The sequence below is a fragment of the Brachyhypopomus gauderio genome, chromosome 13 (assembly GCF_052324685.1).
Source record: "Brachyhypopomus gauderio isolate BG-103 chromosome 13, BGAUD_0.2, whole genome shotgun sequence".
Lineage (NCBI taxonomy): Eukaryota > Metazoa > Chordata > Actinopteri > Gymnotiformes > Hypopomidae > Brachyhypopomus > Brachyhypopomus gauderio.
The window spans coordinates 15,995,050-16,010,812 of record NC_135223.1 but is presented as its reverse complement, the minus strand read 5'-3'; the positions used below and the strand labels follow the sequence as shown (position 1 = coordinate 16,010,812).

General features: G+C 40.6%; 1 protein-coding gene across 1 annotated transcript in view; it reads right to left on the bottom strand.

The window, feature by feature from the left end:
* The window catches only part of kmt2ca (lysine (K)-specific methyltransferase 2Ca), a 112,707-nt gene extending 97,825 nt beyond the window's left edge, over positions 1–14,882 (bottom strand). The window contains 2 exon segments of the mRNA XM_076971258.1: positions 1,277–1,447; positions 14,530–14,882. Coding sequence (XP_076827373.1) covers positions 1,277–1,446 — 170 coding nt within the window. The 5' untranslated portion in view covers position 1,447; positions 14,530–14,882.
* Positions 14,883–15,763: the final 881 nt, after the last annotated feature.

Here is a 15,763-nt window from a genome sequence, read left to right as displayed (position 1 = left end):
GCATGTCCTTCTGCGCTGCACAAAGCTTCTCTTCCATGCCAATGCACCTTAGCAGACTCCAGAGTCTCAGAGGCCAATGCTGAGAGAAGCACTACCCTGCTCCAAACTGCATGCCACCTCTTACAGCACACCCATGCCCACACACACACACACACACCACCCCCATGGTAGGTTATCTGAGGCTATCAGTCTTCCCTACCACACAGCTGCCTCTCCCCTTGCAATTCACAAGATAGTCTTCATCGACAAGTACCTACAGCCTAGGAATGATTTTGTATGCCAGAAAAACATGTCACATAGAAATATGTACGTATACACACACACACACACACACACACACACAAACACACAAATCTTTAAAAAACCCAAAAGGGTCTAGACTACAACTTTTCTGCCTAGAGCAGAGCTCCTCATCTGACACCATCCTTCTTTCCCCACTGTGGTTTCTTTCATTGGTTCGCTGGGGAACAGGCGTGTGGTGAAAATCCTGTCACATGACACTAAATTTATACGCATCATCGTCAATTCTAAGACTTTTCACAACAAATCAGTATCACTAAAGTCATGCGCAAGACTTATCAATATGTGTAAAATCATGGCTAACACAAAAAAACTAAAATTCTTAAGTTTAAAACATTTTTTTGCAAAACAATCTCTTGGGCAGAACATATATAAAGGTAATAAAGTAGTTCTCTCTCTCAGGAGGTGAAGGAGTACTGTTGCAGTTCGGACTTCATGCAGTTCAGCTTTCTTTCTGAAAGACTTCAATGTACAGAGCTCCTATACTTTAGAAATCTTCATCGTTCACCAATTCTCTGCCATCTCTCAACCATTGGCCTCTTTCAACACATCACTCCTAATTATTAAGCAAGTTAGCTAATCAATACACAAATTCATTGTAATCAAATTTATTTTAGACAGATCATGGATTTGTTGTCATACCCCAAATGACACATGCACTGCTGTGCCTCCCTGAATTCTCTGGCCAAAACTGCACACAGCATACTTTAAACACACACACACACACACACACACACACACACACACACACACACACACACACACACACACACACACAGGAACACTGCACATTTAACAGCTCCACCAGTGGATTTAGATTATCCACACAGCCTGACTAGTATACAAGCCTAGGTTGCTCCAATGATAAAACAGCGGCACGAATTGTCTACTGTTAGCAATACCTCACCGCCACACAACGTTTACACCTCCTGCGACTTGTGCATGGAGCAATGTGTAAAAGCAGAGTGTCACGTACTTCCGCAGGGGCTTGAGTGCAGGCGTGACAGAGACGGCATCCTTGCGAGGACGTCCTCGGGGGCGTCGGTCTGTGGGGGAGGGGCTCCCTGAGGGCGTGGCCCCGTCACTGCTCAGGGGAGGAGATGGGCCTTGGTCAGAGGGATCCACACTCTTATCCTCTGATGACATTCTGCAAAGTGAGAGAGAAAGAACAACTGAGACCAACTAAGGAGAAGACAAAATAGAGAGCAAGAGAACAAGCCAGAATGCAAGTGAGTTCCGAGTACTGAATAGCAAGGCACTCTAACAAGGATCTAAAACGAGGTACACCCAACAGGCAACTCTGAAGTGGAGGGGAAATGTGAGCAAAGTCTACTCAGGGTACCGGGTAGAGAGGGGGCAGGGAGGGGGCAAGAGATAGGGGTGGGGGTGGGGGGCGCTGAGGTAGTGTTTTTGACTCACGGCTCACGAGAGCGAGCACAGCTGTGTGTGGAGTGCAGCAGGGAGAGCTCTCTTCCCCGCATGACGTCCTGGCTCTCCATGGAGCAGTGCTTAAATTAATTTAGAGATTTTATTCGGCACAGTCATGGTGTGGCAAGGGCCGGAGGGGGGTGGGGGGGTGAAGGAAGAAAAGCCCCGGCATCCCGCAGTGACCCCCATACTGTGCAGTTTATTATTATTATTATTAATTTGAATGTTGATTTACCCAAAGAGCTCTCTCTGGTTTCAAATGCACCAATACAGCTAGACGCTGTTCCATGGTTTACCCAAGCTGACCATAACAGCTGATGCCCTGCGAGTCTCCTTCCCCCTCTCTCTCACCTTCTCGTAAATCCAGGATATGACGGAAGCTCACTGCTCACATGCATGACTGAATTCTGCCAATGCGTCAAAACACTAGCTATGTGTTTTCAGGACAGACGAGGCTACTGAACAGTCCTAGACGCTCGTTTGACCGAACGTGGTGCAGCATGTTTTTTAACCCCATGGAAGAATATTTGAGATTGTAATTGGGCATATCTATCTGCTCCTCATATTGTGCGGAAGAGAGACGGCGAGCTTGTTTACACTCCAAATCCTCTCCATCTCTTGCTCACACGTATCCGTGTGGTCTGGGTCAGCCACGCCCCTCCATACTGTAGCTGTTTCTTACATCCTGTCCAATCAGAAAGCAGAAGGCTTGGTCTGAATTAGTCAGCCCTGGTTCTTCCTGCAGCCCTTATCTGAGCCAGTGCTGGCTCCCTCTCAATAAAACAGCTCTGCACAGGATACATCCAGCCTAGTCTCCCCTCAGAGTGACTTCAGTATTCCACAGGCTTCGAGGAAACAGGGCGGTTAATCTGGGTAAGAATGGGGCAAATGACAGAAGCGAACATTCAGGTCCATTCTGATGGGGGTTGTGTGTTCTGGAGGCCTCAGCTCTATGCTTTGAAACTTGTGTTGTAAACAGAGAACCAGATTTGTCTCAATAATAAATACTGATATGTTTCATTAAAGTAAGCAATTTTGATGTGACACACCAAAATTAGTTATATTTTTCAGTCCGTTTATAACGAACATATGCATAGCCCCAAGACACTGTACAATGAATTATTAGATATGAAATTTAGATTGTCATTTAGATGTCATTAGGTGTACCTTAAAGTTTAGGAATGGGTGGCAAATCAAAATGATATGCAATAATTACAAATAATAACTCATACTAATAAATCAATTTTACTACCCATTTGATTCCACAGAACGTTTGTTTTTTCTGTATGTGAAGGAACTTCCACATTAAAACCAAAAAGAAGCTATAAGTGGTAATCACTGCTACATCACACATTAAACAATTGCCCCCAACTTAATCACGATCCCCTGCTGCTAAAGTGGCATTAAAACCCCTGCCTCCTACGCATCCAGGTTAATGATAACGAACACCTGTGCCGAAACCATACTAAACACGGGGTAGACCACAGAACTGAACACACCCACTGTCTAACTAGGTCGCACAAGCCTGCTGGCCTGACCCATGTGTGTCACTTACTGCCGAGTTTGGTAAACACACTAAAGCAGCAATTAAAAAAGGGGACCACTCCAGCCATTACCACCTGCAGCTCATTACAACACCCCCTCCCCCCCATACAGCAACAATCACATTTCACATTAGCAGTATCCACGGTAATGTTCCACCCCGCCCCCCCATTTTTATTTGACACATCAAATGTTACTGGAAGGACATGGCTGTTCTGGAAAGAGAAAATCTGCTTAAGTCAAGAAGGGCCGAAAGCCAAAAATACAAAAACAATGCATGGGTCGCAAACAGAGTTATGAATGCAACCTACTAATTCAGTCTGCCCTGTAATGAGTGCTAGGCCTATGTACCTCAAAATTATTATTTTTATATATTATATATATATATATATATATATATATATATATATATATATATATATATATATATATATATATACACACACACACACACACACAAGGGGTGTCACGATTCTCTACATCCTCGATTCGATTGTATTTCCGATTTTAGGGTCACGATTCGATTCTTGATTTACAGCAGAGGCGCCTATGCCAGTTTTAGATTAGTCTATGGTCAGTCATTGGTTTGATTAATCAAATTTACAATATCTTATTTCAAAAGGTGGGTTTGATATAAGTGATGCAAAGTGATACAAGTGATCTGTAATACACCACATTAGGCACTAATGGCCAAATTTTAATAATTTAATTAAGATAAACGTAACAATCTTGTTCTCAGTGGAAAACAACAAAAACAAACAAATAATAATAACAAAAATGAGAGTTCACAGAGCTGCTATCTGCTATCTAGTGGCTTTTTGTTTTGGTAGCAGCAATGTGCAACATAAAATAAATAATTTAAAAAATACAGGAACAGTCATGTACAAAATAATGGCGCATTTCCACTAGGCCCTGCTTGGCGCGGTACGGTTCAATTCGCGACGGTTTGTGAGTGTTTCCATTAGTACCACTTCCCAGTGAGCCGGCCCCTTCGGGTACTATTTTCGTACCGACTCGCTCGAGGTTCTAACCGTTCCGAAGCGGTACAGTTCTGTGACGTGGAGGAACAGCATGACACTGATTGGCCAGGGAGTGTCATCACAGGTTGCGTCAGGAGAGCGACTCCTCCGCTATGCTATGGACTCCTCAGCCATTTTTAAAACCCAAGGAGCGAAGTCTGTTCCCTGGTCAAACGCAGAGGTACAAACCTTTCTGTTAATAATCAGCGATCAAAAAATCCAGGGCGAACTGGACAGGGCCACTAGAAATGTAAAGGTTTTTAGCGAGGTTTCCGCGCTAATGGCCACTCATGGCTACCAGCGGTCCATTCAGCAGTGCCGGTCGGTCCAAGCAAAAAAAGCTTAACGCGATTACCGGGCGGTGAAGGACCATAACGGACGCAGCGGAGCAAACCACAAAGACTGGAAATGGTTCCAGCAAATGGATGTCATATATGGTCACCGGCCAGCCAGTAACGGAAGAGAAAACGTGCTGGACAATGTCGGTGCTGGAGGCCACGGAGAATGGTGAGTGTATTGTGATTTCACAGTTTTACTACTAGGCTCGTAAAAGATGTAATATGAACGTAATATGAACACATCTATTGTAAACGCAGGAATTTAGAGCTGTGTTTGTAGTTAATGTTACCACCACAGTCACTACTGTACAATAGCTAGCTCTTAGCCTTGCTAGTTGCTAGTTAGCTGTAGCCATAAACACAGCATGAGCAGCGATGACGTGCTACACATTTTGTGCAGTTACGCTATATTGTTGTTGCTTTCACGGGAATGCTTGTGTTTAATATTTGTTATTTTTTACGTTCAAGATTCCCCTTCCACTGACGAGGCGAGCGGAGTTGGCGGAAAATGTTTCCTTCAACTGGGCTTTCCTCGGGGTGCTTGGCGAACTTGTGAACACCATGCGAGACAGACGCCAGTAAAAGCACACAAAATGTTGCTTGTAGTACTATAAATATTTATTTCATATAAAGCTATACGTATATATTTGCTTTTTGCACTTTTTTTAACTATAACTATATTATTTACATATGTTGTACTTTAAATATCTATATTTCATAAAGTTTGATTTCATTTGATTGTATGACTTTTTATGCAGGGTGTGTTCAGCCTGTTTGAGTAATACCAAATTATTATCAATAATTAGAGCAACCACATACAATAATGAAGATAAAGATAAATAAGATACAATAATGCTATGTGTTAAGGGGCGTCGACCGGTGTTGTGGTCGTATACAAATGATGTCACGACACTACAACCCGCGCGCCAACAGCGACTCCACCCACATTGGGGTGGTTCACCATTGTAATGGAAACACAACGCGACCGTACCGTTCCGTTGCGAATCGACCCGTATCGAACTGTACCGCGCCAAGCAGGCCCTAGTGGAAATGCGCCATATTAGAACAAATAGAGCCTTAACAAACTAAACTCCATCCTACTAAATTTCTTAAAAAACTATTTCTTTAGTGTCTTCATACATGGAGGGCAACACTTTAGTTGTAAGATGCGACCTTATACTTTCGCGAGTGATCATAGCGTGTGACTCTGCACACTTGGTGAGTCACATTCTTTGCAGTGGTCTCCGAAACAATATGTGGTAGTATAAAGAAACACCCTTCAAAAACAGGGGAAGGAATATTTACCTGACGAATTTTAATGTTGCATTGTGTTCCAGGTTTGAAAAGTGCTGAAATTTAGACTAAAGTACTTGAAAATGCTTGAAATTGTAACTACTTCATTTCACAACAAATAGCTGTCTGAGTGAACAGTTCTCTTGTATTACGTTAACAAATACAAGCCTCTTGTAATTCCAGGACGAAACAAGAGAGAACGTGAAGACGTTAAGATTGGGCGTTTTGAAAATAAACAACCATTTATGCACTTGTACGTCACTTTCAAGGTCCATTTCAAGATTTCCCAGCATGTTAAACTTAATTAAGTAAAATATTTATACATATACTCGAAATTATTCGAAATAATTCGCTTTTTCATCACATTATTTAATGGTGGTTTATTTTCAAAACGCCCAAACTTAACATCTTCACTAGGGCTGCAACTATCGAATATTTTTTTAATCGAGTATTCTGTCGATTTTTTCATCGATTAATCGAGTAATCGGATAAAATCACACTTTTGTGTTTTTAACACAATAATATTGATAGTGTGTAATGCAACATGAAAGTTCTCTTAAAATGAGCAAGCAATTGGCTGTTATTCAGCTTTAATAAGTTTAGGTGCTGAAGCATTGAGGAAGTACTGTTATCGTAGGCCCAGTGCTTAATTTGTAAATCAAACGATGCCGGAACGCAAACAGCGGCATGAGACAAGGGGTCACTGAGGCCAACAATGTCACCGGACTGCACACAAAACGCAACGCTTAGGCGCACAAATGTCAAAATAACAAGCCAATTCGTTTATATAAATTACTTTTAAATGATTTACGTGTGTTTTATAAGTGTTTTAAGTGCAGAAGTGCATTTTAAGCCTAAATTCCAGCAGTTTTCAAACCTGAAACACAATGCAACATTAAAATTCATCAGGTAAAAGTTCATTCCTTTTTTTGAGGGGTGTTTCTTTATACTACCACATATCGTTACGGACAACACTGCACAGAATTGTGACGCGTCAAGTATGAACGCTTCCGCCGTTCGCGGAGTTGCACGCTACGGTCACTCGCGAAAGTATAACTAGCTTTTAGCTTTATAGAGACGCAGAAAGGCATCGCTAAAAGGGAGAGCTCTTATGTGATTTAGGAAGCCTAAATGTGGATCTTGGGTTTAAAAAATGTCTTTTATAGAATTTTTTGTTCAATAACTATTTGTTCCGCCAGGATCCGGCTCAAATTATGCCCTGGGTAGGCCAGATCCGTTTTACAGTAAATACACTGCACTACGTTGTCCACCTTGCGCAGCGAAAAATGGTCCCACACTTTTGACATTTTTGCCCTTTTACGGACACTGCTATCTTAATTTTCTGCCATTTCCATCAAAACAAATCACGCTGCCTTAAACCTGTGCGTCAGTTATAACAGTCCGTGTAAAACAATTATACCGGAGCTGCGCAGTAGTACAAAGCGGGATTTTAAACATTTAAAATAGATGGTGACATAAATTAAACGAAGCCTCGAGGCAAAGAATTTGCCTCGAGTATTTTTTGTAATCGAATTACTCGAGTTACTCGAAGAATCGTTTCACCTCTAATCTTCACGTTCTCTCATGTTTCCTCCTGGAATTACAAGAGGCTCATATTTGTTAACGTAATACAAGATAACTGTTCAGTCAGACAGCTATTAGTTGTGAAACGAAGTAGTTACAATTTTAAGCATTTTCAAATACTTTAGCCTAAATTCCAGCACTTTTCAAACCTGAAACACAATGCAACATTAAAATTCATCAGGTAAATGTTCCTTCCCCTGTTTTTAAGGGGTGTTTCTTTATACAACCACATATCGTTTCGGACAATGTTTCGTTCGCGGAGGTTTGCGCGAGGTGTGCGGACTCGTGCGCTACGGTCACTATAATAAACAACCATTAAATAATGTGATAAAAAGCTAATTATTTCGAATCATTTCGAGTCCTATTAGCCTCAAATACGTTCGCGAGCGAACACATCTCCATCTGTGTGTGTGGAGGCACTGTTATTGACGCATACACTCTCCGTGTACTGCACTCATTTCCTAACCGGTAGATTTCACTCTCTGATCACAGATTCGTCTTCCCTTAAGGGGGGAGAGGGAGGGGGGTGCGAGAGAGCAGCACTGTGTGCCTTTCTGAAATCTAATGTAGTTGCGGTTTATTCTCATGTAAACAAATTTGCGCGGAAACCCAATGGCCAATTATCGACATCAGCAAAAATGATCGCTGTTAAAAAAATGATCGTATGATAAGTCGATAATGTAATTATCGCGACAGGCCTACACAGAACACCAATATCATAACTAACACAAATAAGACCAATAATAGTTCTGGCAGTGGGGATTAGGGCTGAACGATTGCATCTGATTATTGCATTTGCGATAATCTCGCGATATTTTAAAACGCGATTCTCTAATCGCACAGGCTGCGATTTAAACTTGTCACGTGACTTGGGAGCGAGCTGAGGACGAATGGAGCAAACTCGAGCAGGAGGCAGGGATGTGGAGAAGTGAAGTTAACACAGCGCACTTTAAAAAACACCACAAAGCCTCGTATGATATTTGTAAGGCTAAAATGCCAACGACCAGTGCTGCGTCTTCAAATACGCCAAAGTGTTTCTCTGCGCTTATACAGCTTGAGTATGCGGTGAGCAGCGAAATACCGTAAAATCACGCATATAGACGCAATAAGATTCAAAGCACGGATGAATTGCAAAAGCGCGGATAGCTTGACCGCGGTCCAGCAGACAGGGTTCACTGACCGAACCGTTTGAAAGTGTAACTCCTTATGGATGTAATTGGAAGCAGTACGCTGAAATAACTCTGGCAGTTAACGGAGTTCATAGTGAAAGACATGATGTCCGTTAATATAGTGAACAAGCCCGGCTTCATGGCTTTGTTAAACACACTGGATATGCGCTACCAAATGCCCTCACGCACATATTTTAGCCAAGTTGCTATACCTGCAGGGTTGCCAACTCTCACGCATTGAGCGTCTTAGACTAAAAAGTTACTAGTACGCTCTGGCGCCATCCACAGGCGATCGATCGATCACGATATAATAATAATACTTACATTTAGTCCATTTTACACCCCCCCCCATAACAACAAATTACGTTCGCCACCCACTCCAGGTTCAAGTCTCACTCCAAGCGATCTTGAAAAGTTGCCAACCCTGTATCTGAGCTGTATAAAAAATGCCGAAAAAGAGTTTCCTGAAAACAGTGGAAAAAAATCGCATTTTAAATCGCAATTTATAGATAAAAAATTGCAATTAGATTATTTTCCAAAATCGTTCAGCGCTAGTGGGGATGGTGTGTTGCACAGTGCAACACCTGTAAATATAATCCTCTCAAAAGTCCAATCAGGAATAGCCATTATTTTTAAACAAGTTGTATGTAAAAACTTGCTGTTTACTCTCTAGCAAAGAAAGCCACAATATGCAACGAGGCACTATTTCTGTATTAAAGTTCACTCAATCACATTCATGTTCTTTCTGCAATTTAAAAATATTTAAATTCCTGTCTAATATAGTACACATCAGAAGCATCGTCTCGTGGATCTAGACATCACAACTGTACACATCTGGAGAAACGTAAAATTTTGATAGTGTGCTGGTAAAATGCTAAAACTGTTAAGAAATAGTTATTCAAGGAACACAATTCGATTTAATTCTCTTTGAGGTGTTTTCAGTTTATTTTGTGCTTCGAAATCACTTTAAACACTTTCCTTGTCATTCTCTCATACCTTTTAATTCATCAGTCCTACTTTACGCTATGCCATAATGAGGTGTTGTGTTGACCTTGACATTTCAGACTCAGCTGTTTCCCACTCAGACAAAGGCTCTGTTCCATACCTACATTTAAGACAAACGTGAACATTTTTCTGGAAGTATGCACTCACGGTGAGATCACACGTGACTCTGGAAGTCTGGGTTCTCCCTACACTGAAGCTTAACCTGTTCTCCTTCCCTCAGCACACACTAAATATGTACACTACCCCGTCATCACACCTGCCCCCTTCATTCAGTCTGAGAACCGCATCCCCAACACCTATGAGACAACAGTCAGAATGCACCACTGCCATAAAGAATACATTTCCAAAAACTAATGCTCCAAACGTTGACTTTAAAAAAATGTCAGAACAGAGGACAAACTGCAATGCAGAAAGGAGACAGCAGGCCAGAAATTCTTACTGTCCAAGGGCACAGACTTGCAGAGATGCTCACCACTGCATTAATGAAGGATGAGTGAACGACTACTTCACCTTCATGTCATCAGGAAGTGATGGGGGGCCTTTCAACAACTCATTCAACAAAGGTGAACTAGCAAATTTCGGTTATGCATTTCAGCAATCACATGAGCATAAATACTGGAGATGTGAATCCTGTACATAGACAATCTCAGGTAATGTTGTATATTATAGCAGGAGAGGCCTCTCTGAGTGAACATTGACCCAGGCAAAGCAATATAGTGACGCAAGACTCAAAAGGGTGCTTTGAAGACCAAACCCGAGTTCCTGTACCACTGTCTGTCCAATCTCACATGGTCAACAGTGTGTGTGGTTTTTTTTTTCTTTCTTTAGAAGTAACAACCAACGGCTTTATAAAAAAAAATATTTGGGTCATGCACAGCATGTTTAAGGCAACTATGAAGTCCCCATAGTTAAGTGACTTAACATTCCATACCTTTGTGCATGTTGTCCCCTCTGTGTCTAAATAAAAAATGAGGGTTGTTGATCAAAACTGGTCAACGACTTGCAACAACTGCAATGAAAAACTGGATTAGACAAATAAAGGGAAGGTTTAGTTGGGGTTGGAGAGGACCTTGACTGCTCCAGCAGTGAGATTACAGGAGGAAATAACCACAAAGGAAATAAGATTTTTAGGTGGCTTATCAATTGTACTGATCATATTCAATAAACCCTTTTTTAATTACTTGCATCGTTATGTTTGTTTGCCTGTAATTTTCAGTTATGGCAATTTGTCATGTGGGTGTTCCATTTCCAAATTCTGGGTCTGCACAGATTTGTCATCAGATCCCTGCCCTAAAGCTCAGAACACCAACCATTCTAAAACATCCCCATTCTAGAACACCGCCCATCTCTTCTCTAAGAAAACAACTGATCATATACGTTATGTTCAGCACACCAGGCCATTTCTCTCAAAAGAATCTCTTTATTTACAGTTGCTCGTATACATGGTAACTTACATTTTCTGTTTACAAATTGCAACATAACCAAATAGGGAAATCTCACTAATGTAGGAGAATTTCTGATGCATCAAACAAAAATGAAACATTTTATTGTACAGTGAGGGGAAAAAAGACTAAAGAAATATGTTGCACTCTTTGTGCTAGTTCCTAGGAAAAACTGTTATTTATAAACTTAAATGCAACTGATATGTCCACCACACTACATAAACACGACAACACATGACACACGTTAGCCAAGCAGACATTTCCAAATTATGGCACACTGGATTACCAACATGGACCATCTTTTAAGAAATCACTTTTCTTTCATAAACAGAAGTAAGCGTCTTTGCTTAGTACAAGGCCCACAGGCTGAAGAGGTATCCGGCCCTCTTTTATACTGCAAATCGTGACTGGATAATCACACAGAGGATGCCTCCCATCTAATAACTACACTGTGCCATGCTCAGTCACTACCTTCTCTTGTACATCTACTGCCCAGACCACACTCTAATAAGAACAGTGTGTATTCAGAGTGAACAAGTACCAGACAATTATTTTCTGCACACAACGACTTCTGCACTGCTTAACTGCCAGCAGTATTAAAACTATGATCAGAAATCAAGTTAACTAACCAACAATTGCACCCAAATAACAATCAAACATGATTGGTTCCTTAATTGGGATTTTAAATGTTACAATCCCTACCTAACTCTTCACAACTGCACTTGTGCACAAATAAGGATGTCCATGCTTTACACGCAAGATTCAGTATTTATGAACAAAATCATTTTGTATCATTTTGCCACAGACCTTCAGACAATAAGAGCAAACACATTTCAAAAGGCTTGAAACTCAATTTACCTGTATCAGAACTGTATCGTGTTCAATAATATATGGTCTCCAACCACAATATGGTTGATGCTTGGTGTACAGTTAAATTATGTAATAACACAAGGGTAGAAATTAATATCAACCTTTATAATAAAACATGCAGTAGGTCTGTTTGTAATCGAAGACTTTTTTAACCAAACATTTTAATAAATGTGTAGCCTACTTCTTGATGCTATAACTGAAATTATACCTTTACCAGTAAAGGTGCATCCAATAACACGCTGTCAATGCAGCAGTAAGCATCTCTTAAAGCAGCATAAAATATAGGCCTATGCAATATCAATTCAACTTAATAAACATCTTGTTACAACAGGCCCAGGTTTTGCCAAGTCCACAACTACTTTGCAGTCGTAAGTGTGTTGTGGACACCTAGTTTTCAGTGTAGAACACACATATGCATCATAGCCACTAAGTGTCCTCGATTACCACAGGAAGAGGTTTGTTTACTTCTGCCCATTCAACCTCTGATTGTGCCCAAAATCGAATCAGGAACCGATTTTAACACCAGGTGCAAATACACTCATACCAGTCTCCAGTGCCCTCTGTCAGTGTTCTCTGAGGGTCAAATTCACCCACATTTCTGCTCGTGGCTAGCCAACTAATGCCAATCAATAGGAAAAAATCTGCTTCATGCTCTATGCCATGTTTAAACATAGATGCTTAAAGTTTACTGCTAAATCTATTATATATTTGTGTGAAATAAGTTTTGATCACTTAGATGTAGCCACAGCCCTGGGAATGTCATTTGAGGTCTTAAAGAGGTCAAATTTAGCCTAAATATATACACACACGCATCTTTTGTACCCTTAGACACAATGCATGCGGAAAGAAAATCTTAGTTTTTACCAAGATGTAAAAGCATATGTATAAACAGGATACTGGCCTAATTTGAAAAAAAGAATTTACCAGGCCACTCTTAATTGCACTATTTAAAAATCTGCCCAAATATCTAATTCATATATCCACTGATGTTCAAGACTGAACTCTTGCTTTCATAAACATGTAGTGTTGCCAAAGTTGCACAGCTCAGACTTTGAAGTAAACATTATTTTGCTGTTTCACCACATGCTCACAAGTTTCTGAACTGGCCTTTCACAATAATGTCAAAGGTGCCCACAGGTGATGCAGTGACAGCTCTAAGCATGTGGACTACAATCACAAGACAGCAAGGCAGTACATAACTACAGGCAAACCTTACCTTTAGTAATGTTTATCATCATTCATGAACTCCCAGTCTTTCAAAAACCACATAATTTTATTTTTACACAACTGTATTGTACTTATCATATATCTCTGGATTAGGAATGCTGACAGGTCTCATTAATTATTCGATATAACCATAATGCTAATTTTTTGGAGCCTTGTGCCCACTGCAAACCAGAAAGTTAAACTGAGCAGGACTCACTGACCTTTGAGGTTAGTGGGATGGAGGCATTACCTGTACATATCTGACAGTCCTTTCTTTCCTTACTTACACCCAACTACCTTACATGCAAACTCTCATTAGTTTGGTGTTTAGATTACCAGTACACTCTAGTTTACAAGTTCTCTCAAAAATAACATTACACAACGCATATATAACATAATTACCTAGCATTTTCTGTAATTTCACTACAGACGTAATCATGGGGAGAGTGTTAAACCGGTCTACACTGGCTTTTTATCTAGCTAGCTACACTTTAGCCTCCTGCAAAACTTGAGTGGTTGGGCCTTCGCGTTTGGTGTCAATCTTTTTACACGTTAGACTTCGACGAAATCATCAGAAGTCGTCGGCAGTAAGCGTTATAAACTTCAAATAACTTCCTAAGGCAGCCCAGCAGGGAAAACCACGGATGTTGTTGGTGAATGTAGCTAGCTGGGTGGTTAGCCTGGACGGCTAGGTACAGAAACACACTCGACGTCGCGAGCTGGCGGTGGCACTTCAGCGGGATCATAAACAACTTTTTAACGTGACCGCGGTGTCACGTCCGTACGGAACCGCGGAACACGTCCGGTACCGTGGCCAGCCACTGGGCCTATACCTGCACACTAATGACTCTGCGTTTTAAACAAACTCTAGAAGTTTTGTCCCGAGGAAATCCACTTCCTCCGCGACCTGCCATATGACAAATATACTTTCGTTTAGTGGGGGTGGGGGTGGTGTTGCTGGCTCGGTTTGTACTCCAAATAAAAACGCTCCGAAATAAAACGAATGGGTTAGGTTATCTCACGACTTGTGAATAATATCACATAAAACACAACACCTGTGGTTTAATGAGCACTAATTACGCGTATGTGCAACGCTGCAATCGCAGTTATTCGGCGAGTCTCGTTGGGCTCCTAACGTTACTTCACACAACGTAGCTGCTACTATCACTTTCCGTATGTGTGCGCCGTATAATAACGCGATACAAACATTTGCTTGTATTCAACACAACAATCTTGTTTGTCGTATAAAGCTCAACAAAGCTCGCCCACAAATCCCCCCTGCAAAACTAGTAGAAAGGACGCGGAGCGCTTCAAACAATCGAAAATTGCTTACGGAATTGATGCAATTCTTTTTTTTCCTTTCCAGCTTCCAGCCAACTTAATTCAGTACGTAATCCGAGAACAAACTTTTTCGAAAGCTCTCATGTGGATTGGATGTTTGGTAGGATATTTCGAGATGAAACATTCCTCATTTAGGTGAGAGAAAATAGTTTTCCTCAAAAATCAGAATTTTAAAGTTGTAGCATTTACTCCATCATGGTGGCCATGTTTAAGAGGGACCGAAACACTGCCTGTCATCGTCTCGAGTAAATAGATCCGCTTAAACGTTTATAATAGCATTGCTATTCAAAGTTAAATATTTCCTGAGTATAGCGTCGCTTAAATAAATATAACATGTGCGAATTCTCAAAACTGTAAAATAAACCCAGAAAACACTGTAAGTGGATAATTAAAAAGTCTCACTAACCCTGCGGATTGATACACCAGGGTGCACTCAAGGTAAAATGCCTTTCACTCATCACCAAGATGTGTCAAAACACGGAACTGGAGTTTTAGAATGTTACGGACTGGACGTGATACCCGGTTACAGGTCTGTACATGCAATACGATTGCATTTAATTTCGCCATTATTTTGGTCACTTCTGGTGGCGTACACCAAAACTTAGTAGCAACCCATGGCTCTTATGTCGTAGTTTATTATTTATATATACTACGTCTGGTTAATAATCCATCTATTTTTTACCCCTTAATATTTTGTCATTTGAGTTGCAATGGAAAATTCCACTTATAGGCCACCACAGAAGTGAAATTCACATGCATCCATACAGCTTACCACCGATGCGTCATTAGAGTTAAATTATAGTAGCATGCTAAAGCGAGAAATAACTTAAGTAGAAGTGGGTAATGCACTGAACTACACTCAGGTAAAAGTAAAAAATATTTCAATTAATTAACGACCCAATAAATAAAAAAAGCCAGCTTGAGTATGATTTAAAAGTGTAAATAAATACAATACTCAGAACATAATCCTGTGTGTGTGTGTGTGTGTTTATATATATATATATATATATATATATATATATATATATATATATATATATATATATATATATATATATATATATATATATATACACACACACACTTTTGAGCTAAAGAGCGCTCAAAGTGTAGCATAAGAACAACAGCAATGTCAACCTGGCATTGTGGGCAACAGAACGTTTTATTTGAATTTAAATGTCAGTGATTCAAATATTATTGTAATCAATAAAACACCCCCCACTCCC